Below are 24,835 nucleotides of genomic sequence, written 5' to 3'. Positions count from 1 at the left end.
TGATGATGTTTAGGGCCTCCCTCAGTGAGTCTAAGGACTCCTTGGAGTTGCCCGTATTAATAATAATAGTGACACTTTATTGAAATCCAGCAAGTATCACCATTTTTATTAGTATTGTTCTTTTTCTCAAATTTTTTTATAAGTTTGTATTAATTTCTTATTGTGGTGTTCAAATCTCCGACAAGGACCAACTTTTCCTTTTTTATATGCGAGTTCTGTAATCTAATCAAACAGAGAAATGGCCAATGAGACTTACTTGTGCCCAGCACAAGTAAGTCTCATTGGCCATTTCTCTGTTTGATATTTGTCCACATCTCTCTACTTGATTTTGCCTGCCATTCAAGAAGATTATCTTCATATTAGTGTTGAATACTATACTTATCCTTCCTTCTCCGATCATTATTGCATGAATATTGTATCTTGTATTTGTTATTTACAAGAATCTTACATATATTTGCCTCTTGTGTTTTGCTAACACCAATTTTGTTAGCCTGTTACTTCTTGGGCAGTTATTTTCAAAAAAGAAGTGTTACATAAGAAGTTGCATGTCTTTATTTCAATGAAAATATTGTACATAAAATGCACATACACATATCAAAACAATGTTAAAAAATAACTCCATTGGTATCAGCTTTTATCATCTGTGACAGTGAGCAGAAGACAGCCTCGTGCATGGTTGTGTGACAGATACTGTGCAGTGCACATGTATACAGATTAGAGGGAAAATTATCCATTGCCTCCCTCAGTCTTAAACTATGTGTCCTTTTTCACTCAGAACCTTTTCCAATTCTTATAAATCTGAAATCTTCCTTTTTTTTTTTTTTAACAGCATTATTCTAATATTTATGATGTTGCACCAAGAACATCTCTAAAAATGCTTGATACCATTCAAAAGAGGGTGATCCCTTTTCTCATGGACATACTATTTCTGACTTGCCTCTTCTATGGATATTTCTATAAGCACTGTTCTAGCAGACACCGTTCCTACACTTTTCATTCATCCTATAAACACATGAAGCTGTTTGTCATCGTCCATTCACTGTCCAGCTCCAGTCACACCAAGCTAACTGCTTATCCTCTTTTTTCATTTCATCTATCCCAGTGCTTTGCCATTGTCTCTTTCCACTCAGTTTTCTCTATATACTATAACCTTCAAAAAACAAACAGGTTCCTTTCTTTGAAACTACTTGTCCACATACTCAATCCTGATATGCTGTGTGTGGAGGTTTGCAAACTTGTATGCTTAGGTTTCATATATATATTTTTTAAGAAAATGGTATTTGATATAAAACCAGGTGTAATACATATGTGCTTGCTGTCTTCACTTTTATTCATCATTCGACCACATTATGAAGGAAAGTGGCATTGATAAATCTGATATCAAAACTGAAGATTTAACAGGGCTGTTTACTGTATATATATATAATGCTTAAATAACTGCATTACTCTTTACCAAATCAGAATATTTTGCTATAACAAATGCAATATGAAAATAGGAAGGAACCTAGAAAACATCAGCTGCATTCTCAAGGGTAAATGTATAGAACAAGTAAAATATTTGGGCTATTTAGGCACAATTGTTACTGAAGTTGGCATATATATCGATGATACAGTAAACAAAGCTAGTATGAGAGTAGCCTGTTAAAGAAGCCATGTTAAATTCTTGTGAAATAAGAGCAGTTAGCGAATCATTAAGATAGCAGTGTACAAGATAGTTTCAAACCAGTTTTAACTTGTGGATCTGAGAGTTGTTTTCGAAATAAAACAGTTGATCAGATATGAGTTTTAAGAAAAGATTATAGATGTTAACAGATAGTATCAATGTTTTCAAACATTGATAATATCTGTTAACATTCATGAATGTTTAAGTAGAGCTAATAAGGCAATATGGTCACTTAAATAGGCTGGGAGAGGAATGGCAATTAAAACAGTTGTTTGATGGCAGGAAAAAAAAAACCTGAAGGAAGACCAAGATACCTTAGAGGACCTGAAATGTAAGATGTGACAAATAATGGATTAATTTGAATGAAAATTGTTGATTGGAAGCTAGAAATAATATAAACTTGATTTAAGCAGTATTATCATGGTATTCTATATGTACCTTACATGTTGTGCAGGAAACTTATCAAGAATTTGATGAACTCCATAGTACACTGTGACATGATAGTATTCATGAAAACAATAAATTTAATGATAGAATTATCATTAAATGTACAGATTCTGCACATGCAATGTTGAAATGTCACTCATACAGCACATCAGATAAGTAGAAACTAAATAATAAATAAAAACTTAATAGGTTTTTATTATTTATGTTATAGCCTTCCAAAATGAAGCAAGGACATTAATACCAAACTGTTTGAAATTTAAAAAGTTTCATTCTGCTAAAGCTAAACACTTGTACAGGGGATAATGTAGATTTAATACGGAACAAATTGATTTTGGAAATCTTTGTGGGTGTAGCCATTCCTTCTTTTCAATAACTGCATGGAATCCTAACTCCAGAACTCTAGTTTGTCCTCTATATCTCCCAAACTGCAACTACTAAAGAACTTTAAGAAGTCCAAATTTGTTCATTTTGTAGTTTTTAAGTCAATGGTGACAAGATCACAGTGGTGAATTTATCATCATCCACTTTAGAGATGCTGAGGTCATAATTTTATCACTCCTAGATAAGTAACAATTCTGGAAACCTTTACCAGCATTGAATGTGATTTACAATCTTTCTCCCACAGCAGCTAAGAACACTAATTTGGATTATTATTATTACCCAAGACCCCATGGAGTCAAAGACTCATCTAGGAGGTCCTTTTATCAAACACACAGCTCATCATACCGTGCTTTAAACACACTCAAATTCTCTGCAGACACCACACTCTCAGGAAAGGCATTCCAATCGTTCACAACTCTGCATGAAAAAAAACCTGCTGCTCATTCTCTTACTCATACCCTCCTTAGACAGCTTCCAAGGATGACCTCTGGTTCTCCCACTATTTTCTGTAGAACCTCTCCAGTGATCCTATAACAACCCCGTAATAACTTGTAGGTCTCTCTCATATCTCCCCTCCTCCTCCTGTCCACCAGTCTCTGCAAATTGCACTTCTCAATCTTTCCTCATACTCGACATTCCAAAGGTTAGAAACTTCCTTAGTCAGTCAGTTCTGAACCCTCTCCAACATCTCTTCATCCTTCTGAAAACCAGGTGACCAAATCTGGGCACAATAGTCCATGTGTGGCCTAATCAAAGCCTTATACAATGGAACAAGAATCTCCCTACTTCTACAAGTCAGTGTCCTCTGCATCATTCCCAGAAGCCTTTGTGTTGTCTTCACAATTTTGGCTATGTGTCCCCTAAATTTCAGATCCTTATCCATTATTACCCCCAGATCTCTTATTTCCTCCACCTCTAACAATATATCCTCACCAAGCATAAATTCTGCATCCTGTTTTTGTTTTCCAAATTTTAAAATCTTACATTTTGCAACATTGAACTCACATCCCCAATCATTCAATTTATTCAAATCTTCTTGTAAGGCCACATCTTCTCTACTCTTCATGGTTCATCCCAACTTTGCATCATCTGGAAATAACTGAATATCTCCATCCAAACCTTCATCAATATCATTAATATATAAGTTAAACGAAGAACCTGTGTAGCTCAGTGGATGTGGCGTTTGCACACCATGGTGCTTGGCTGCACGAAGGAAGACTTATTGGTTTCGAACCTGGTCGGCAACTAGAAGAAATTTTTCTAAGCCTTTTTTCGACCGATTCCCGAGTTAGTCGATCTCTGGCATGGGCAAGCATGTTTTTCATCCCTTAAACTCAAGAAAATCGACCGTAGAACCCACATTATTTCAGATATTAAATACGAGTGTTAGGGACCACGAGATGGCAGCACTTGTTGAACCGTCTCTCTTCACTGCGTGCCACTTAATTAGTAATAGCCTTGGGCCAGCTATCTCTGATTGGGTACCAATGGAGATTGAACTGCCCACTCAGTCTCCAAAAGTCAGATAGGACTAAATGGCCTCACCTACTCCCTATATATGGGAATAAAAAGCTGATTTTTTTTTTTTTTACAAGTTAAACAGCAATGGCCCTAAAACAGACCCCTGAGGCACACCACTAGTAACTTTCCTTTTCTTGGATATCGCTCCCCCATACAACTTTTTGATATCTATCAGATAGCCAGTCTCCAATCCATCCACTCCAGTTTGACTATCAACTTATCATGCGGTAATCTATCAAAAGCCTTTGCAAAATCTAAGTTCATTACTGTATATCCTTATCCTCTGTCCCTGGAAGCAGTCACCTTATTGTAATAAGTAAGTAGATTAAAACATGACCTCCCTTTAGCAAACCCATGCTCTCCATCCAAGATAATACAATTGTTGTCAACCCAATTCTGGATCCTAGTTCTCACAAGCTTCTCCAACAACTTAACTATAACAATTGACACAAAGATAGACCTATAGTTTGATGCTTGAGTTCTATCACCACCTTTATGAAGCGGCACAATCTTGCCCTCCTTCCACTCCTTAGGAACTTGACCAAGTGCAAGACTCGTATTAATAAAATATGTCAAGGCCAGCATCAACTCCGTGGCACATTCCTTCAGAATACATGGTGATATATTATCAATAGTCCCACAGCCTTATTTACATCTAGTTTGCTCAACTCCCCATACACCTCTTGCTCACTTACAGTCAGTCTCTCTTCCCCATCATCAGCTGCTCTCAATCTCTCCATGAAGTCACATTCACAATATTGAACTTGACCTTTATGAACTGCTCATTAAGTATCTCCACCACACCTTATGGAACAGCTGTCTTTATACCATTTTCTCCAATCATTGTCATCCTTCCATAGCCATTCTTTCTTTTGCTGGCTACATATTGAAAGAAACTTCTTAGGATTCTTTTTGGCTTCATTAGCTAACTGCTGTTCATACCTCTCTTTAGCTACCCTCACCAACCAAGTCACCTGCCTTGCCTGGTCTTTGTAGTCTTCATGGAATTGGTTATTTCCACTTTTCTTATGCTGCCTCCATAATGCCCTTTTTCTCTGTATCGCATGCTTAAGCTCTTTATTCATCCATTTCACACCTACCTTATTTAACCTTCTCACCCTTTGAATACATTTAGACATTGCATCTACTAGATATTTTTTGAAAATCCCCAAGCTGCATTGATCTCTTTTCCAGCTAGCTCCTCATTCCATGCTACACCTGCAAGATGTCTCCTGAGCATCCAGATGCATCCAGAATTCTGATAAGTTACAAATCTCCCAATATTTAAAAATTCCAACTGATCAGCATAATATAGTATTGTATATAGACAAGATAAGAGGTGTAAATTTTGATATCATTGCATTATTGTGGTTATTATGTAGCTACTTTTTTTTGTCATTAAAGTAGTTCGAGGCAGCAGTCTATGTTCTTGGATAAAGACTAATGTTCTGACATAGTTTGCTAAGACATCAGCTTACTAGATGGGAACTATAGCTTTCTCAAGGGAAGGTGAGATAGCAGATTTTTCATCTTGCTAAACAAGCCAAGGACAGAGCACACACAGGTAACAGATCTGACACACTGATTTCATAACCTTAGTTGCTTTTCTTTTAATTAAAAGCATTACGGCCTTGGTTCAAAACTGCTTGAGAGTAAAAAGAAATTAATAAATACATTGTCAAGATTAGATTTTCACTTTATGAGAAATCATGGGAATATGACAAGGTGCCCAGAGAAAAGAGAAATTTTAAAGAGGAATTCTCTAACTCCTCAAAAAATTCCTCTGGGAATTTTTTGAGGATTTAGAAAATGAAGACAATGAAAATCAAAATGTTGGTCCTTGTTGGGGATCTAAATAGCAGAATAGGAAATGATTGTCAGACATACAAAAATATTTTGGGAAAATTTGGAGAAAAGAGCAAAGCTAATAATAATGGCAAATACCTGTTGGATTTCTGCTCAGGACATGGACTCGTTATTACTAACACAATGTTCCAACATAAAAATGAGGATTTGAAATTGGAAGTGACCACCATTTAGTCTTGAGCAGGATAAAATTGAATTTCATATTGAAAAGAAGAACATGTAAGAAAGTTTTAAAGCAAATAATATAATATAATATTATTCTATAATATTAACAATTGAGATGTGAAGTGTAGACTAAAATACACAAACTTTATTCAAGAAAAAATGAAGGAGGTTGAGAACAGCAACCAAACGATGGAGATTCAGTGGCAAGCCATGAAGAAAGCATTGATTGATTCACCAGAGGCATTGGTGAGGTTGTCTGCTAGGATAGAAAAATCAGAACTCCATGGTTGACACAAGAAGTTAAAGAGACAGTGAAGGAAAAGAAGAAAGCATATAAAAAGTTCCTGGCAAATAAGTTAGCAAATAAGTTCGAGAATACAGAGACAAATGTAAGTAAGCTAAACACTGTGTAAAACTAGATAAACAAAAGTCATTGGAAGAACATAGATAATAAATATGAAGAAGGTGGCATGAGATTCTGGTGGTTGTTGAAGAAGCTCAGAAATGGAGGAAAGAGTGCTGTAAAAGGAATTAGAGATGATAAAGGTGGCATGAAAATGGGAGAAAAAGATATCCTTTATGTATGGAGTAATTACTTCGAAAAATTGCTAAATGAAACAATCAGTGACAGCATAGTGGTAAAAGACACTGACCATGCATGTAATCAGGAATACATATCCATCAAAAGCTTAAAATGTGGAAAGGCAGCTGAAGTAGATGATATTTGACCAGAAATGCTTCAGTATGGAGGTATAAAAGTCTTAAAGTGGCTGCACTGCATAGTTCAGAGGCCTGGACAGAGGGACGAATTCCAGATGATTGGAGTATAGCTCTCATAGTACCCATCTATAAAAAGGGAAATAAAACTGAATGTGATAATTATCCCTACTGAGTGTTCCTGGTAAGATTTATGCAAGTACACTTGAGAAACGGTTGAGAAGAATGTGGAAGAAAAGCTTGGTGAAGAACAAGCTGGATTCAGGCCAAATAGAGGCTGTCGGGATCAGATCTTCACTTTATGACAAATAGTTGAGAAATCATGGGAATATAACAAAGATCTGTATTTAAGTTTTGTAGATCTGGAAAAGGCATATGACAACGTGCCAAGATAGAAGCTATTCAATACGCTACAGTTATATGGTGTCAATGGGGCATTATAATACTTAGTCTTTATTTGAGTTGTAAGTCAGCAGTTTGAATTGAAGTACAGGAAGATAGTTTAATGTTAAATTTGATCTCAGACAAGGATGAATATTATCCCCTCTATTATTCATTATCTATATGGATCACATTATGACGGAAAGTGGTATTAAACCTGATATCAAAATTGGAGATGTTAATCTTAGTTTTTTGCTTTATGCAGACGATGTTATACTTCTAAATAAATCTGCTACAAGTATGCAAGATTCCCTGACTAAATTGAATAACTTTTGTAATAGATATGGTATGAAGGTCAGCAATAAAAAGACATCATCATCATCAAATTCCTGCCATGTACCCTCAAGGGGTGTACAGGATATGACAGTACTACATGAAAAAATTACATCATTACTAACTTCCTATCTACAATTTTCCTCCAAATCAGTCTGTTACTTGTCAAGACTCCAACATTATCAGATCTTATATTTCTATCGTCTAAGGCACTTTGTACCGTATCAATCCACCTATATCTTGGTCTTCCTCTGGGTCGTTTTCCTGCCAACCTGGCAGAGAACACTTGTTTTGCTAATCTTTCCTCTCCCATTCTATTTAAGTGACCATACCATCTGAGATTAGCTCTGCTAATGCATTCCTGGATGCTGACAATGTCAAGTTCTTTCCTAATATTCTCATTTTTAATATGATATTGCCATTGATGCCATCTGTTCACGCCTCTAATCTTTCTTAGGACTCTCATATCTGCGGTCTCTAGTCTTTGGTCAAGTGTTTTACTTCTGACCCAGCTCTCAGATCCATAAGTTAAAATTGGTTTGAACACAGTCTTGTATACAGCTAATTTAGTGTTCCGACTAATTTCTTTCTTATTCCATATGAATTTATTCAATTGACTTCCCACGATACCAGCTTTGCTGATTCTGTTGTCTATTTCTATATTTAGTTTACCATCTTCAGTAAAAATTGTGCCTAAGTAGCTGAAATGTTTTACTTGTTCCACAGGTTCTCCATTCACAACACAGTTGACATTTTCAATGATTCTGCCTATTTTCATTGTCTTTGTCTTTTTATTGCTGACCTTCATACCATATCTATTACAACAGCTATTCAATTTAGTCAGAGAATCTTGCAGACTTGTAGCGGATTTATTTAGAAGTATAACATCATCCGCATAAAGCAAAGAGCTGACATTAACATATCCAATTTTGATATCAGGTTTAATACCACATTCCTTCATAATGTGATCCATATAGATAATGAATAACAGAGGGGATAATGTACATCCTTGTCTCACACCAGATTTAACATTAAACCATCTTCCTGTACTTCCTTCAATTCTAACTGCTGACTCACAACTCAAATAAAGACTAAGTATTGCTTGATATAATGCCCCATTGACACCATATAACTGCAGCGTATTGAATAGCTTCTCTCTTGGCACCTTGTCATATGCCTTTTCCAAATCGACAAAACTTAAATACAGATCTTTGTTATATTCCCATGCTTTCTCGACTATTTGTCGTAAAGTGAAGATCTGATCCTGACAGCCTCTATTTGGCCTGAATCCAGCTTGTTCTTCACCAAGCTTTTCTTCCACAATTCTTCTCAACCGTTTCTCAAGTATACTTGCATAGATCTTGCCAGGAACACTCAGTAGGGAAATACTTCTGTAATTCTCACATTCGGTTTTATTTCCCTTTTTATATATGGGTACTATGAGAGCTCTACTCCAATCATCGGGAATTCGTCCCTCTGTCCAGGCTTTCTGAACTATGCAGTGCAGCCACTGTAAGACTCTTATACCACCATACTTCAGCATTTCTGGTCGAATATCATCTACTCCTGCTGCCTTTCCACATTTCAAGCCTTTGATGGATTTTTCTACTTCAAGTATGGATATGTATTCCTGACTGCATGCCTGGTCAGTGTTTTTTATCACTGTGCTGTCATCACTGCTTGTTTCATTTAGCAGTTTTTCAAAGTAATTACTCCATACTTCAAGGATATCTTTTTCTCCTGTTTTCATTTCACCTTTATCATCTCTAATTCCTTTTACAGCACTCTTTCCTCCATTCCTAAGCTTCTTCAACAACCTCCAGAATATTTTGCCACCTTCTTGATATTTATTTTGTATATTCTTGCCAAAGTCCTCCCATGACTTTTGTTTAGCTAGTTTTACACACTGTTTAGCTTTCTTACATTTGTCTCTGTATTCTGTAAGAGTAAAAGCTGACTTATTTGCCAGGAACTTTTGATATGCTTTCTTCTTTTCCTTCACTGCCTCTTTAACTTCCTTTGTCCACCAGGGAGTTCTGATTTTTTTTATCCTTGCATACAACCTCACCACATGCCTCTCTGGCAGAATCAATCAATGTTTCCTTCAGAGTTTGCCACTGAATCTCCAAGGTTTGATTCCTGTTCTCAAACTCTTTCATTTTCTTTTCAATAATATTTCTGTATTTTAGTCTACAGTTCACATCTGAGAGCTGCTCAACTTTTATTCGCTTTAAAACTTTCTTACATGTTATTCTTTTCAATATGAAATTCAATTTTATCCTGCTCAAGACTAAATAGTGATCACTTCCAATTTCAAATCCTCTGTACACTCTGGTGTCCTGCACCAGGGAGAAAACATCACTATCAACAATAACATAGTCAATGAGACTTTTCTTATTCCTAGCCTCTTCTCTCCATGTGAATTTGTGCACATTTTTATGTTGGAACATGGTGTTAGTAATAACCAGTCCATGTCCTGAGCAGAAATCCAACAGATATTTGCCATTATTATTAGCTTTGCTCTTTTCTCCAAATTTTCCCAAAATATTTTTGTATGTCTCACAATCATTTCCTACTCTACTATTTAGATCCCCAACAAGGACCAACTTTTCCTTTTTCATTGTGTCAGTTGCTTTTTCTAAAGCCTCAAAAAATTCCTCCACTTCTACCTTAGTAGAACCTTCTGTGGGACCATAGGCACAAATAAGTCTCATTGTCCAGTTCCTCATTCTCATATTTGCCCACATTACTCTACTTGAGACTGACTGCCATTCAAGAAGATTAGCCTCGTATTTTGTGTTGAATACTATGGCTACTCCTTCTTTTCTTTGATTGTCATTGCCTGAATATAACATTTTGTATTTATTGCTCAGAAAGATCTCACCAGTTTTGGTCTTTTTTGTTTCAGTCACCCCTACTTATCTAATTCCTCAGCTAGCTCCATTTCTTTGCCATTCAGGCTTCTTACGTTGATAGTACCGATCTTTAACTCTGGTGATGTTGAGTTGGGGTTTGTTTTCAGATTAGATAAAAAGACATAGATAATGAAAATAGGCTGAATTGTTGAAAATGTCAACTGCATTGTGAACGGAGAACCTGTGAAACAAGTAAAATATTTCAGCTACTTAGGCACAATTTTCACTGAAGATGGTAAATTAAATATGGATATAGACAACAGAATCAACAAAGCTGGTATGGTAGAAAGTCAACTGAATAAATTCATATGGAATAAGAGAGAAATTAGTCAGAACACTAAATTAGCTGTATACAAGACAGTGTTCAAACCAGTTTTAACTTATGGATCTGAGAGCTGGGTCAGAAGTAAAACACTTGACCAAAGACTAGAGACCACAGATATGAGAATCCTGAGAAAGGTTAGAGGCGTGAACAGGTGGCATCAATGGCAATATTATATTAAAAACGAGGATATTAGGAAAGAACTTGATATTTTCAGCATCCGGGAATGCATTAGCAGAGCTAATTTCAGGTGGTGTGGTCACTTAAACAGAATGGCCGAGGAAAGATTAGCAAAACAAGTGTTCTCTGTAAAGTTGGCATAAAAAAGACCAAGATATAGGTGGATTGATATGGTTCAAAGTGGTTTAGAAGTTTGAAATATAAGATATGATAATATTGGAGTCTTGACAAATAACAGACTGATTTGGAGGAAAATTGTAGATAGGAAGTTAGTAATGATGTAAATTTTTTATGTAGTACTATTATATCCTGTACATCCCTTGAAGGTACATGGCAGGAATTTGATGATGAGGGTGGTCCTTTCTCTTTATCCAACTCGACCATAACGTTGTTGTAAAATATAAGCAAATTGCTAAAACATGACCTTTCTGAAAAAACCCATGCTTTTCCTTGCAGAGTATAGTATGTTTGTCTACCCATTTCTGTATGCGAGTTCTTACCAACTTCTCTAAAATCTTCACTTCTCTTCTTCAACCTTCTGGTTCTTCTGGTCCTTCTGTTCTTCTGGTTCTGTCAGCTGCTGGATGAAGGTCTCCCCCTCCCCCCCATGATTTTCCAGATCACTCTGTTTTCTGCCTCTCCCATCCATCTCACTCCTGGAATTTGTTCTAGTTCATCTCTCCACCTTCTTCTCGGTCTCCCTCTTTGTCTTGCTCCATCCATTGGTCTCCACTCTGTTGTTTTTCTAGTCCATCTCCCATCACTGCATCTGGCAATATGGCCAGGCCATCCCCACTTAGCCTGTTTAATGTATTTTACAATATCCATGACACCTGTTTGAGATCTTATCCAGATATTTGTCTTCCTATCTCTTAATGTTATTTTTAGCATACTTCTTTCCATGCGATGTTGTGTTGTTCTCAGCTTTTTGTTTAGGGCTTCTGTTAAAGTCCATGTTTCTCCTCCATATGTTAGGACAGGAAGTATGCTCTGGTCAAAAGCTTTCCTTTTGAGACTCATAGGGATGTCACTTCTGAATATGTCTCTCATTTTCCCATAAGCCATCCATCCAAGGTGAATTCTTTGTTCAATCTCTTTTCTTTGGCACTCCTCAAAGGATAACATTTGGCCCAAATATACATATGAAGTAACTTGTTCTATTTCATGGTTTTTAAATTTGATAGTTCTATGGTTTATGTATTTATTCATCATTATTTTTGTTTTTTCTCTATTTATTGTTAATCCAATTTCTCTGGAGGCTTCATTTAGCTGATTTAGCCTTCCTTCCAGATCTTCAAGATTATCTGCTATTAGGACAATATCATCTGTCTGCAAATTTCAGATGATGCAGCCTTTCTCTATTTATGTTTATTCCTTTTGTTTCCCAATCTAAAGACTTCCTCTAGTGCAGCTGTGAATAATTTGGGAGATTATGGTGTCACCTTGCTGGATGCCTTTTTGTATTGGGAACTTTTCACTGTTTTTATGTAATTTAATTACAGAAGTTGCATTATTGTAAATATGTTTTAGTGTTTCAATATATGGTTTCTCAGTTCCCTGGGTTTCAAGTGCTTTTAGTGTTGCAGATGTTTTAACTGAATCAAATGTGGTAGTCTATATAGGCCAGACATAAGGGTTTATTGTATTCAGTTGATTTTTCAATGAGCTGTCTTAATGTGTGAATATGGCCCAAAGTATTGTAATTCTTCCTAAATCCAGCTTGCTCACAGGATTGCATTCCCTCTAGTTTAGATTTTATTCTATTATTTTTAATTTTTGTGAAAACTTTATATATGGTGGGGAATAGGCTTATAGGTCTGTAGTTTTTAATTTCTTCCTTATTGCCCTTTTTAAAAATTAATATTAGAAGTGAATTGTTCCAATTTTTTGAAATTTTTCTCTGTTTTAGGCATTTATTGAAGAGTTTACTCAACTGTTTGATAACAGGGCTTCCTCCCAGTTTTAAGAAGTTTACCATAATTCCATCTTCTCCTGGGGCCTTTCCATTCTTCATTTCCCTCAGGGGCATCATGTTCTTCCTCACTCGAGTTATCCATAGAGGATTCTTGAATGTCTCAGTCTTTGTCTTCATAGAGTTCAGTTTAAAATTCCTGAATTCTTTTGATTATTACATCTCTATTTTTTATCAATTCACCCCATTTTTTCCTCTTACAGCAGCTATTTCTTTTGTTCCAACTGATAATGTTCGTCTTAGGACCTTCATATTACTATTGTTTTCTATTGTTTCTTTAATTTTCATAGTATTATAGATCTAAGTTCACGTTTCATCCTTTTACGTATAGTTTTACAAATTTCCGTATATATTCTATTTTATTGGTGTCATTCAAATCTCTTTTCATATCTCTTCTTTTCTTCATCAGATCTAAGGTTTTCTGTCTTAGTTTTTCCTCTTCTTGGTGCCTTTTTACACCTCCTATTTCTAATGCACAATTCAAAATAGATTTTGTTAATATTTTATTAGCATCATCGCTGGTAGTAGCTGTGTTTAACTTTTTTAGTTCATTTTTGAGTGATTCTCTATAACAGCTTTTATTGTGGTAGAGGTTTTGTAGATTCACTAAATTGGACATTTTTCTTATGAGCTTATTCCGTTCCCATTTTTTGTTGATCCATACTTTTGCCCTTACTAGTCTGTGGTCACTTCCTGTGTTAAATCTATTAAGCACTTTGGTATTATTTATTATATATCTTCTGTTGGAGAGGATGATCTATTTCATTGTAAGTTTTTCCATTTGGACTTCTCCAAGTTGATTTTCTTCTTGAAAAAGCTGTTCATAATAAAGAGGCTATTTTCTTCTGCAAATTCAGTAAGTCTTTCTCCTCTTTCATTCCTCTGTCCAAATCCAAATTTACCAGTGGAGTTCAGATGGCCATCTCTGCTTCCAATTTTGGCATTAAAATCACCCATTATAATTATGTAGAATTCTTTAGAATTATTGAATGTGGATTCTAATGTTTCATAGAAATCTTCTATCTCTTCATCTGGATGGGCCATAGTTGGGGCATATACTTGTATAATTTTCAGTTGGTATCTTTTATTTATGAAGAGACTTAGTTCAGCAATTCTTGATGTTATTTTATTTACAAACAGGACATTGTCCTTGATTGTTTTATTTATTAGGAATCCTACACCACCAGTTGAGTTTCTGTCACATTCACAATGGTAGAGTAGATGTCCATCTTTTAATCGCATGAGAGTTTCTTCTTATCTCTGAAAGGCCCACAACATCCCATTTTATATGTTCCAATTCCTTCATCAGTTCTTCCAATCTATCATCATCCCATAGAGATCTGCAGTTATATGTTCCTACTAATAATATCCTTCTATCATTGTGCACTGTAGGTGGACTCATTGTAGCTAGTGGAGACTGTAGCATATTTTTGGACCTAGACCCTCTGCCTAAGTCCAGGACGCGTCCCTTTTTATATTGGGTGACTGACGAGCCAGTATGTAATTTTCCTATTTTCTTCACGGGGAGATAAAATCTTCACTACCACACCAAAAATACTGATATGGCGGTAGTTAGATACATCAGTTTTTGCACCATCCTTGTACAATAGAACTATCATACATTCCTTTTCATTCCTGTGGTATCATTCCTAAACTGAGACTCAAGTTATACAAACATGTGAAAGGCCTTGCCAATTCAGCTGAATATTCCTTTAGCAAATGGGCTGATATTCCATCTGTATGTATAGACAAATTCTTATCCAGTTTATGCAACAGCTCTTCATCCAATGTAGCAGTAGCACTGTGTACCATGTTACATACACCTGTTTCATGTATCTTAGCAAAGTAAGCACTCACTCATTAGCTTCCAATATGCGAGTGCCATCTGAATTCAATAAATTGATTCTTTCACTTTCGGCATAATGATAAAATTCTTTTGGATTGCCTTTGACTTGCATGGCTAATTTCTTTTCATACTCCAATTTCTTTCCTCACAATACTCGTTACTTTTCTAGCCTGAGCTTTATATATTTCATAACTCCTCTCACTCTTATTCTCACAATATTCTTTCCACATCATCATCTTGTGGATTTCTTGCTTATTAAGGTTGGATATCTATTTCACTCCCAACTTATTTATTCTTGTAACACTAGGGATACATTCAGATACCAACTCATTTAAGCACTTTTTTTTAAAGATTCCCATGCATTGCTGACATTTTTCCCCTTCAATAACTGATACCATGGGACCAAAGATAGTATTCTTCTAAATTGATCATAATGTTCAGCATGTAACCAGTTTTAATCAGATCATCAATACAATTAAATAATTTTATTTTTAATGAAGAGGGTAAATTAAATATGAAATAGATAACAGAATCACCAAAGCAGGAATGGTAGGAAGTCAACTGAATAAATTTATATGGAATAAGAGAAATTAATCAAAACACTAAATTAGCTGTTCATAAGACAGTGTTCAAACCAATTTTAATTTATGGATCTGAGAGCTGGGTTAGAAATAAAACACTTCACCAAAGCCTAGAGGTATGAGAGTCCTGAGAAAGATTAGGGGCATGAGCAGATGGTATCAGTGGTAATATATTTCCAGATATTAGGAAAGAACTTGACATTGTTAGCATCCAGGAATGTGTTAGCAGAGCTAATCTCAGGTGATATGGTCACTTAAACAGAATGGGAGATGAAAGATTAGCAAAACAATTGTCCTCTGCCAAGTTTGCAGGAAAAAGACCCAGAGGAAGACCAAGATATGGGTGGATTGATATAGTAAAAAGTGTCTTAGAAGATCTGATAATATTGGAGTCTTGACAGGTAACAGATTGATTTGGAGGTATTGCTGTCATATCTTGTACATGGTGGTGACCTCCTCAATTTGTCACAAGTTGACAGATGAGGCCCTGGATTGGCTTTCTGGTCTGGACATTGACCTGTAGCTGCTTTTGCCATAAGAATAAATAAAGGGCCTCATCTGTCAACTTGTGGATGTCCTGGAGGCCACCACCATGAAGTTGGCACCTTGGGCAGTCATTCACAATATGAGTGATCATCTGGGCCACAGGGAAACAGTCACATTAAGAGTGTTCTGATAGTCTCCATTTATGCAGTAGGAAGCCACATCTGCCCTGATTAGTTCTGATCCTGTTGATAGATAACCAAATCTTCCTAGGAAGGGCAAAACCAGCCTGCAGAGCATAAGGATCTTCAACCAGGAAACCGTTTGCTGGAAGATTGTTGGACCAGTGTTCTCTCCACATGTCAGATGTTGATGGTAAGGCAGCTGAAGAGAATTCGTCCATGGACCAGAAAGGATTTTGTGATTTGAGGCGGCGAATACTAGGTGGATTTATGAGAGTCTGGTGCAGGAGCGGGTTGCTCATTACTTTATTAAATTCTTTAATCGAGGCTTGTCTTCTTCATATATTTGGTGGAGCAATGTTAGATAGGAAAGGCAGCCAGGGGAGAGGGATGCTTCTCAGTGTTCCACTAATTGTGCACATGACAGAGTTTAGCTGGGTATCTATAATGTTAGTGTGCACACTTCTTTCCCAGACAGAAGCACAATATTCTGCTGCAGAGAATGTGAGGGCTAATGCAGACGACTTTAAGACATCAACACCACAACCTCAGGTTGTTCCAGCAAGCCATGAGATATTATTTCTTGTTTTAACTTTGACAGGTTGGTGATGTGTCTTTTATAGGTTAGGCTTCTGTCCAGGCTCACTCTAAAGTATTTTGGATGAGGCTCATGTTCTACTATTTTGTCACAGAAAGTTAAGTTGAAGTGTCGATTCACCTCTGCATTGTTCAGGTGGAATGCTGTGGACACATTTTTTGTTGGATTTGTACATCCCTTGAGGATACATATCAGGAATTTGATGATTATTTGCTATCTATATATTATAGATCACATTATGAAAGAAAATGGCATTAGGCCTGATATTAGAATTGGCGATGCCAAATTTAGCTGTTTGCTTTATGCAGTTGATGTTGCACTAATAAATATGTGAAGTGTAAGTCATCAGGATTCTGTAACAAATTTATCATGAAAATAGGCAGGAACATAGAAGACTTTAGCTTCATTCTGAATAGAGATCCTATAGAACAGGTACAGTTTTTAGTGAAGATAGCAAGTTGAATCCGGAAATAGACAGCAGAATAAGAAAAGCTGGTTTTCTGGGTAGCCATCTAAATTAATGTACATGGATAAGAGAGAAATTAGCCAAAACACCACACTATCAGTATATACAAGAGTGTTCAAACTAGTTTTAAGTTAGAAATATAGGGTTCTGAGAAAAACAAGAGGAGTGAACATATTGCATCAATACTAGAATCATTAAAAACAAAGATATTAGAAAGGAACTCAATGTTGTAAGCAGCGTATGTGTCCACTTAAATGGAATGGTTGAGGAAAGGTTAGTAAAACAGGTGTTTGATGCTAAGAGAGACCAAGAGGAAGACAAGGTCTAGGTGGATTGATTCAGTCTGAAATGCCTTAGAAGTACCAAATGTTAGATATACCAATATTGGAGTGCTGATAAATAATAGACTAATTTAGAGGAAAATTATGGATAGGAGATTAATGTAATAATAATGTAAAGTTAATCATGTGGCACTGACTTATAATAGCCTAAGTACTATTTGAGGTATGTATCAGGAAATTGATGTTTTTAATTTTTTCCACTGTTGTCTTGCATGATCATTAATGTTAGCTTACCATTAGAAATTAAACAGTTTCATTTGTCTATATTTCTATTGCTTCCACAAATTATCGTGATGTCTGTTAAGTTATGTCTAAGGAACTCCAAGTAGTGGTACTTTTCTAAAAAATGTGATAAATACTTTAAAGGTCATGCTTTTCTAAATTTGTAATTATTTTGTCTGATTTTGCTACTACAGATGGTTCATTTGAAACCAAGTAATATTAACAAGAATTCAATTACAAAACAGTTTGTGTGCAATAATTTTCATACTTTAATATTTTTTGTTATCTTCGAAAGTGAAGAAATTTTTGATTTAGATCTAGCAGTGGACTTCTTATTGAAGTTTATATAAACTTCCATAAGTTCACTTTTATAAGTTTTCATGCACTGGAAACCAGTACATGAAAATCAGGGAGCAAAGAAAAATAGTGATAACTCTAGGGAAAAAGAAAAGAAAAAAAAAAAAGACAAAAGTTAAGTATATAATGTAAAAAGTGACTGAGTCTGGTTATCATATATAAATAAGCCACAGCATAAAAGCAGGCATTCGGGAGTGGTTTACCATTTTGTGTGAGAACAAGACATTTTATGATAGCAAAATTCTTGGATTAGCTTCAATACATCATTTAGGTGACTGGCCTAAGTCAGGTGGAGGTCGCTAGATGGTTGCATACAAGTCCTTTCATGGTTCACAGACTGCAGAATCATTTTTAACAGTCACAAATTGCATCCTGCTGATATAGTGAAGGAAGACCATACCACAGTGAGTGACCAATATCTCCAAAATAGGAGTGCTACCCTGAATCAACTACTGTCTGACTTTTGTCATCCACAGGAACATTAGTATCAGCTTCCACTCACAAAGGTAGTCTTCGTACGACACAGGTGAGAACATTTGAAATGGGTTAGGTTTCACATCAACTGAACCCAAGACCGTTACGGGAAGGATTTGTATTGTTTATAGATGAGAATCAGGGGTACTTATGGTGGAGTGTGATGATTTTGGGATGCACCAATCTGTATGTGCTGTGCTTCTCAGTGAAACCATGAATGCTTTCACTTCATGAAACCATGAATGAAGTGAAATAGGATAAATGTCTCCCCTAATGCAGTTGCAATAGGGGAGACATTTATCCTATGTTTGTTTTCATTGCGTGAAGCTTATGGACCAATATCTTCAAGAAGAGACTATTATATTTAGATGCATGGACTAACCATCAAGGTTTTGTGATCTTAATGTTATTAGGCATGCTATGGATGCTCTAGGTAGATGTGTTGCTGCTCTCAGTTTCCCTCTCTAAAACTTTGAAGGACTTAGGAGACGTTCTGCAGGAGCAATGGTTGTTATTACCAACTGAGCTTCTGGATACTATTATAAACAGTATGAAACATTTGCTGAGGGGGTGATCACATTTCTTATTGGTACATTTTGACCATTGCCTTCATGTACACATTTTTTTTTCCTGAATTAAACTTTGTAGTGTTTTCTTTTATATCTGATATCATACCGTTTTTGAATTATTGTGATTTTTCTCTGTCCTTTAATTTATAGAAACCAGTGAATATATATATTTATTTTTTCTTATGTAACGCCCACTCCCAAATGGTTATAAACTTATGGTACATTAGTGCCTTAGGTGGGCTATCAGGCTAAATTATGACAGTAGTGAAAATAATGCTGCAAGTAGATATTTCCAATACCATTTCAAGGAAATGTTCCAGGTACTAATTTTATTTTTTGCATAGTTCAGGAAACTACTGCTCTAGAGACCAAACATGGAAATTTTTGGAGCTACAATCAATCCTGCACCAGTTAATGAAATTCATCTTCCACCTAAAGCCAAATATCATGCCCACGACTTATTGATTGGAGAGTGGATATGCTAACGAGGCAGGTAAATGTATATTAGGTAAAAGTACTCAGGCCATTTTCTTCAACTAGAAATATCTAATAAAAGATTCTCTTCATGATTATCTTGGGGAGGGCGGAATCATTTTGGACTTTTAAATTATTTTAAATTATGACTTAAATATTGCATGAAACTTTTTTTTTCTTTGCTAGCCTTGTCCATGTTTTGCTTGATGAAATAGTGGGAAGTGCTATTCATAGATGCCTGGATGTTCAGCTAATGGAACCAAGTGTATGTATATTTTTTTTAATGTTCTTGCATCATTTTATAATAAAATTTAAGTGCAATTAATATCATTTTTTTTTCATTCACTATATTTAAATAATTACTGACAATTATTCATATTTATTACTCTTTTCACTTTTAAAAAAGAAATCCTATGATCAAATGTCTTTTCAGGCTTTAAGTATGGATGGTAGTCTTCATATTCTGGAGACAAGAGTACTGATAAAAAGGTTTCACTAAAATTGAAGGTGGATGTTTGGAGTAATTACTTTGAAAGATTGTTAAATGAAACAAGCAGTGATATCATGATGGTAGATGACACTCATCAGGAATACGAGGTGGTATCAAAAAGTTTCGAGACTAGCTCTGTTTACAAGAAATTAATTTATTTATCTACGTTTACACACTATCACCTTCAAAATAGTCCCCTTGCATATCAGTACAGCGCTCTCAGCATTCTTCCCACTTCTGGAATGTGTCCTGGAAGTCTTCTTTTCGAAGCATGTCAAGCACCTTCTGCGATTCATGCTGGATCTCCGCAATGGTGTCAAAACGGTGACCTTTGAGCTGGATCTTCATCTTCGGGAAGTCTGCAGGAGCCAAATCTGGCGAGTAGGGTAGTTGCAGAAGTGAGATCATGTTGTTTCTGGCAAGAAACTCGCTTGTGAGGAGAGCTCAGTGACAGGGTGCATTGTCATTGTGGAGCAGTCAGTTTTTCGCGCGCCACAGATCTGGTCGCTATTGATGGCCTGGCTCCTGAGGACGAATTCTCGATGCACAATGCCGCAAAAAAAGACAATGAGCGTGCACTTGGTCGAGCTGCGAACCTGCCTCGCCTTTTTCGGTTGTGGAGATGATGGGCTCTTCTATTGTGAAGACTGTTGCTTCGTCTCAGGGTCGTACCCGGTAATGACGTCGAATTTCCCGTTTGCTCTAACTTGCTGTCCATAATGAAATTGCAGATGTGGTAACACAGGTGGTCAGAATAGCATCAGTTACATAGCTCCCGATGTACACAGGACGATGTCTTTTGGCACACTGACTTATGAGGGTAGGTACTCCCTGTGACTGTGTGTGTGCAGCCTTGTGCTGCCATCTGTTGGTGTGTTACAAACCTAGTCTCAAAACTTTTTGATACCACCTCATATATATCAATAATTGAAGTTGAAAAAGCTATCAAAAATCTAAAATGTGGAAAGGCAGGTGGACTAGAAATGTTCAAATATGGAGGTATAAAAATTTTACAGTAGCTACACTGCATAATTAATGAGATTGAATTGGAGTGGGACTCTCATAGTACCCATCTATAATAAAGGAAATAAAACCAAATTTGAGAATTATAGGAATTTCTCGACTGAGTGTTCTTGGTAAGATTTATGCAAGTGTACTTCAGAAGCAGTTAAGAATAAGCTGGATTCAGGCCAAATGGCAATTTTCGAGGTTGAAATTTCATTTTAAGACAAATAATGGAGAAGTAAGTCATGGGAATATAAGGATATGTATTTAAGTTTTGTAGATCTAGAAAAGGCATATGACCAAGGGCAAATGCTGGTCTTGAAATTTACGCTTGCTCTTGTTATCATTCAGGGAGTGAGAGGTGTGATTGAAGTCTGATTAGCGGAATAATGAATTACTGACCCTTTAAAACTATATATTTAGAAATGTATGTACATTTAATCATACAAATAGAATATCATTTGTAAAATAAATGTTGTAACTTTTTCAATTTAGCTCCTTGAATACAAATTCTACCCTACGGTTCTTCTTTATGAACTGGTCAATAACATCATCATAAAAAGTTGGTTGTAACTTAATTTTCCCAAGCAACACGCACACTTGTAAAGGCTGGTTGAAGCTCACTGGCTAGAGCTATGCTGACTGCGTATGGCCTGTGTTTTAAGCAACAGAGTGAGACGACGTGAAATGGCTATGCACGAAATCACAGTGGTGCTGCGAGGACCTAGAAGCTCCTACAACCGAGCAAGCCAAGGTAGCTTTGACTAGACGAGCAAGCATCGGCCTTCAATACACAATGCAAAGCTCAATTATTGCCACGCAAGCTTAAGATGTCTTCTGTCTACAAAAATAAAAGCCTAAATGGAATGCTTATAAATGCATGCATTTATTAACAAATAAATATTACTTCTTTCTCAATTAATGAGCTTGCACAGCAAGCATGGAGAATTCACCACTGCATATGACAAGGTGCCAAGAGAAAAGCTGCTCAGAACTCTATAGTAAATAGAATATTATATTGAGTAATGTCTTTGAGTTGTAAATCATCAGAATTGAAACAAGTACAGGAAGGTGGTTTGATATTAAATCAAGTATTCAACAAGGTTATACATTATCTCCACTGTTATTCATCATCTATATGGATCACATTATGAAGGAAAGTTGTATCAAACCTAATATCCAAATTGGAGATGTTAACTTAGCTCTTTGCATTATGAGATGATGTTATACTTCTAAATAAACCTGCAGGACTCCTGAATAAATTGAATAACTACTGTAATAAATTTGGTATAAAAATACCAAAATGTTTGCTGATATGTTATTACCCAGCCAGCCATAAAATTCTGTGGCAGGTAAGAGACCAAGAAGTATTTGGCAGTTAATTTGAGTGGATAGTAGTATCATGATGGAGGGTGAGGAAAATGAATGTTACGTGGAAATAATTTTGCTTTAGAGCATGTTGGTTAACAATTGGGCTGGCAAATGTCAAGCAAACAAGAGGAAAAGTGAGAAAAAGTTATGGGAATGATTGAAAGTAGGGAGATTCATGGAGTGCAAAATTGCATGCTAGAGGAACAACAGTATGAATCAGGTAGTGAGAGATTCAAAGTTATATGGTAGAAGAGTATGAGCATGTTACCTACACCCTCTGTCCAAAAAGAAATCTAACTTTTCAAAAATAGAAGAAACTAGTGGCATCACCTGTTGTATCTTTTTGTTGTCGAAAGGGGCAATCTTCATCAGTGTTGTTTCAACTGTTTGTGACATTTGTTTCATTAGAAGCCGAGTTATAGTGCCAAGAGTGACTGTGTTTTGATGAACTGCCGGAAAATGAGTTGCAAACAGAGAGCTGCGATTGACTTTTGTGTTAAACTTGGTATAAGGTTTACTGAAATGCATCAAAAAAGCATATGGTGATGAATGCTTATCCCGTACTCAAGTTCACGAGTGGTTTAAGCGATTTCAAAGTGGTGGTGAGACGCTTGAGGACGACAAAAAGTCGGGCTGTCCAAAAACCCGAAATCGTCCGTGAGATTGATTGAAGATGAATTGGGGATTCCAAAGTCAACTGTGCACAACATTTTGACCGAGAGTTTGGGCCTTCATAAATTGAATTCACGAATTGTTCCCCACAAGTTGACCAACGACCAAAATGTGTATCGAATTGAACACTGCAAGGACCTCATTAAAGCTGCTCTTAAGGACAAACTTCCTTGAAATGATTGTTACTGGTGACAAAAAACATGGTATTTTGAGCCTGAAACAAATTCGTTCCACCTGGCCAAACGGTCAATGGTGAGCTTTATCTCGAAGTTTTGAAGCGATTGATAGCAAGAATTCGTCGTGTATGGCATGAATATCGTGACGACCGACCGTTTGCCAAAACACAGTCACTTTTGCCACTGTAACTCGGCTTCTAATGAAACCAATGTCATAAACAGTTGACACTTTTGACAACAAAAAGATGCAACAGGTGATGCCACTAGTTTCTTTTTTAGACAGAGGGTATAGATATGATAATTCAAAGATGAGAAGAGTATCATAGCAAAAATGTATGGAAAAAGAAGCGTGGATTATGTGGATGCTTTGAGTGCATTTGTGGAAGCTGTAGACAAACTAAGGTTGTCAGAGTGGATGGAAGCAGGGGTGGCCTCTTGAGAGATAGAACATACAGTTCTTCTATGTATAGTTAAATGGATGAAGACCCAGATTTAGGTAGATTGATACATTAAAAAGTGACTTGAGAGAAACATAAGATCTGATAACAGTCTTGAAAAATAAATTTTAATCTGTTAATGTTAATAGGAAGTAATATTTTGTACATCCTCTGATGGCAGATACATGTCTAGAATTTGATGCACCAACTGGGGATTCCAATTCACATCTTGTTGATTTTAAAGTAAACATGCTATCCCAGGCACATCTTTCACAGATATTTTCTCCTCCACCTATTAAAAATATAGTATTCTTAACTTAAATCAGTTTCACACATGCATCTTATGATAACCTCTTATTATGTATATAGTAGTACTGTTTTATTAATTGATGGCATTGTTTTTTTTTTAGGTTGTGGAAGTAATTTGTGAAAGAGGATAAATTATATTTTAATTTGTATAAATTTTTAGATTAAACTTCTCAAAACTGTATATAAGATTTGTATTAGGGAAACTGTATATAGAGTTCTAATAAATTTTCAACAAAATATCAGTTTTTTGTTACAGAATTAATAGTCTATGTTATCTGTCTTGTAACACTCAACCAAGAAAAAACTTTTGACCGCATTAAATATCTTTCCTTTAGGATGTAATAAATAACTACAAGCTGACTGATACCTACATCCACCTGAAAAAGTGTTCTGAGCATTTGCATTCCTGGACACACCAGACACAATTGGATATTTAATAACAGAATATGGCAAACTCCAAAAACTATCAGACATGCTTACTTCCCAATCAATTTCCAAGTGGTGGTCACTCTTTAAGGCTAATGTCAGGGTATTTACCCTGAAAGTAGTTAGTCACCAGAAGAATTTGAATAAACATTGTCCTTAAAAATCTGCAAGAACATCAATTACATTATCTAGAATCTGAGGAATACCAGACCTAAGAGCACAACACAAACACATTAACTGTACAGATGCACCCACAAAATATTTCATCTCACTGGAAAAACACAAACAAGAGAGCACCACTATGTCTGCTATAACAACAGGTAGTAGAAACATCATAGAAAATCATGACAAAACCCTTTTTGTATATACCTTGCAATACTACAAAAATTTATACCAAACTAATTCAACATTCATGGATGCCACTGATATAATTCTCTCCAATGTAAAAAGACTTTCACCAGCAGTGCAGCATAAGACAGAACTTCCCATCATG

At 36.0% G+C, this 24,835-nt stretch overlaps 1 protein-coding gene across 1 annotated transcript in view; it reads left to right on the top strand.

Moving 5' to 3' along the window:
* Positions 1-24,174, top strand: part of Vps51 (vacuolar protein sorting 51) — a 421,027-nt gene extending 396,853 nt beyond the window's left edge. Inside the window, exons 20-21 of the mRNA XM_090392235.1 lie at positions 19,643-19,721; positions 24,018-24,174. Of these exons, the coding sequence (XP_090248361.1) occupies positions 19,643-19,721; positions 24,018-24,047 (109 nt within the window). The 3' untranslated portion in view covers positions 24,048-24,174. The remainder of the gene's footprint in view (positions 1-19,642; positions 19,722-24,017) is intronic.
* The last annotated feature ends 661 nt before the right edge of the window (positions 24,175-24,835 follow it).

The sequence above is a fragment of the Typopeltis vanoorti genome, chromosome 5 (assembly GCF_054136105.1).
Source record: "Typopeltis vanoorti isolate ZY-2024b chromosome 5, IOZ_Tvanoo_1.0, whole genome shotgun sequence".
Taxonomy (NCBI): Eukaryota; Metazoa; Arthropoda; class Arachnida; order Uropygi; family Thelyphonidae; genus Typopeltis; species Typopeltis vanoorti.
This window is presented reverse-complemented; position numbering and strand designations above follow the sequence as displayed.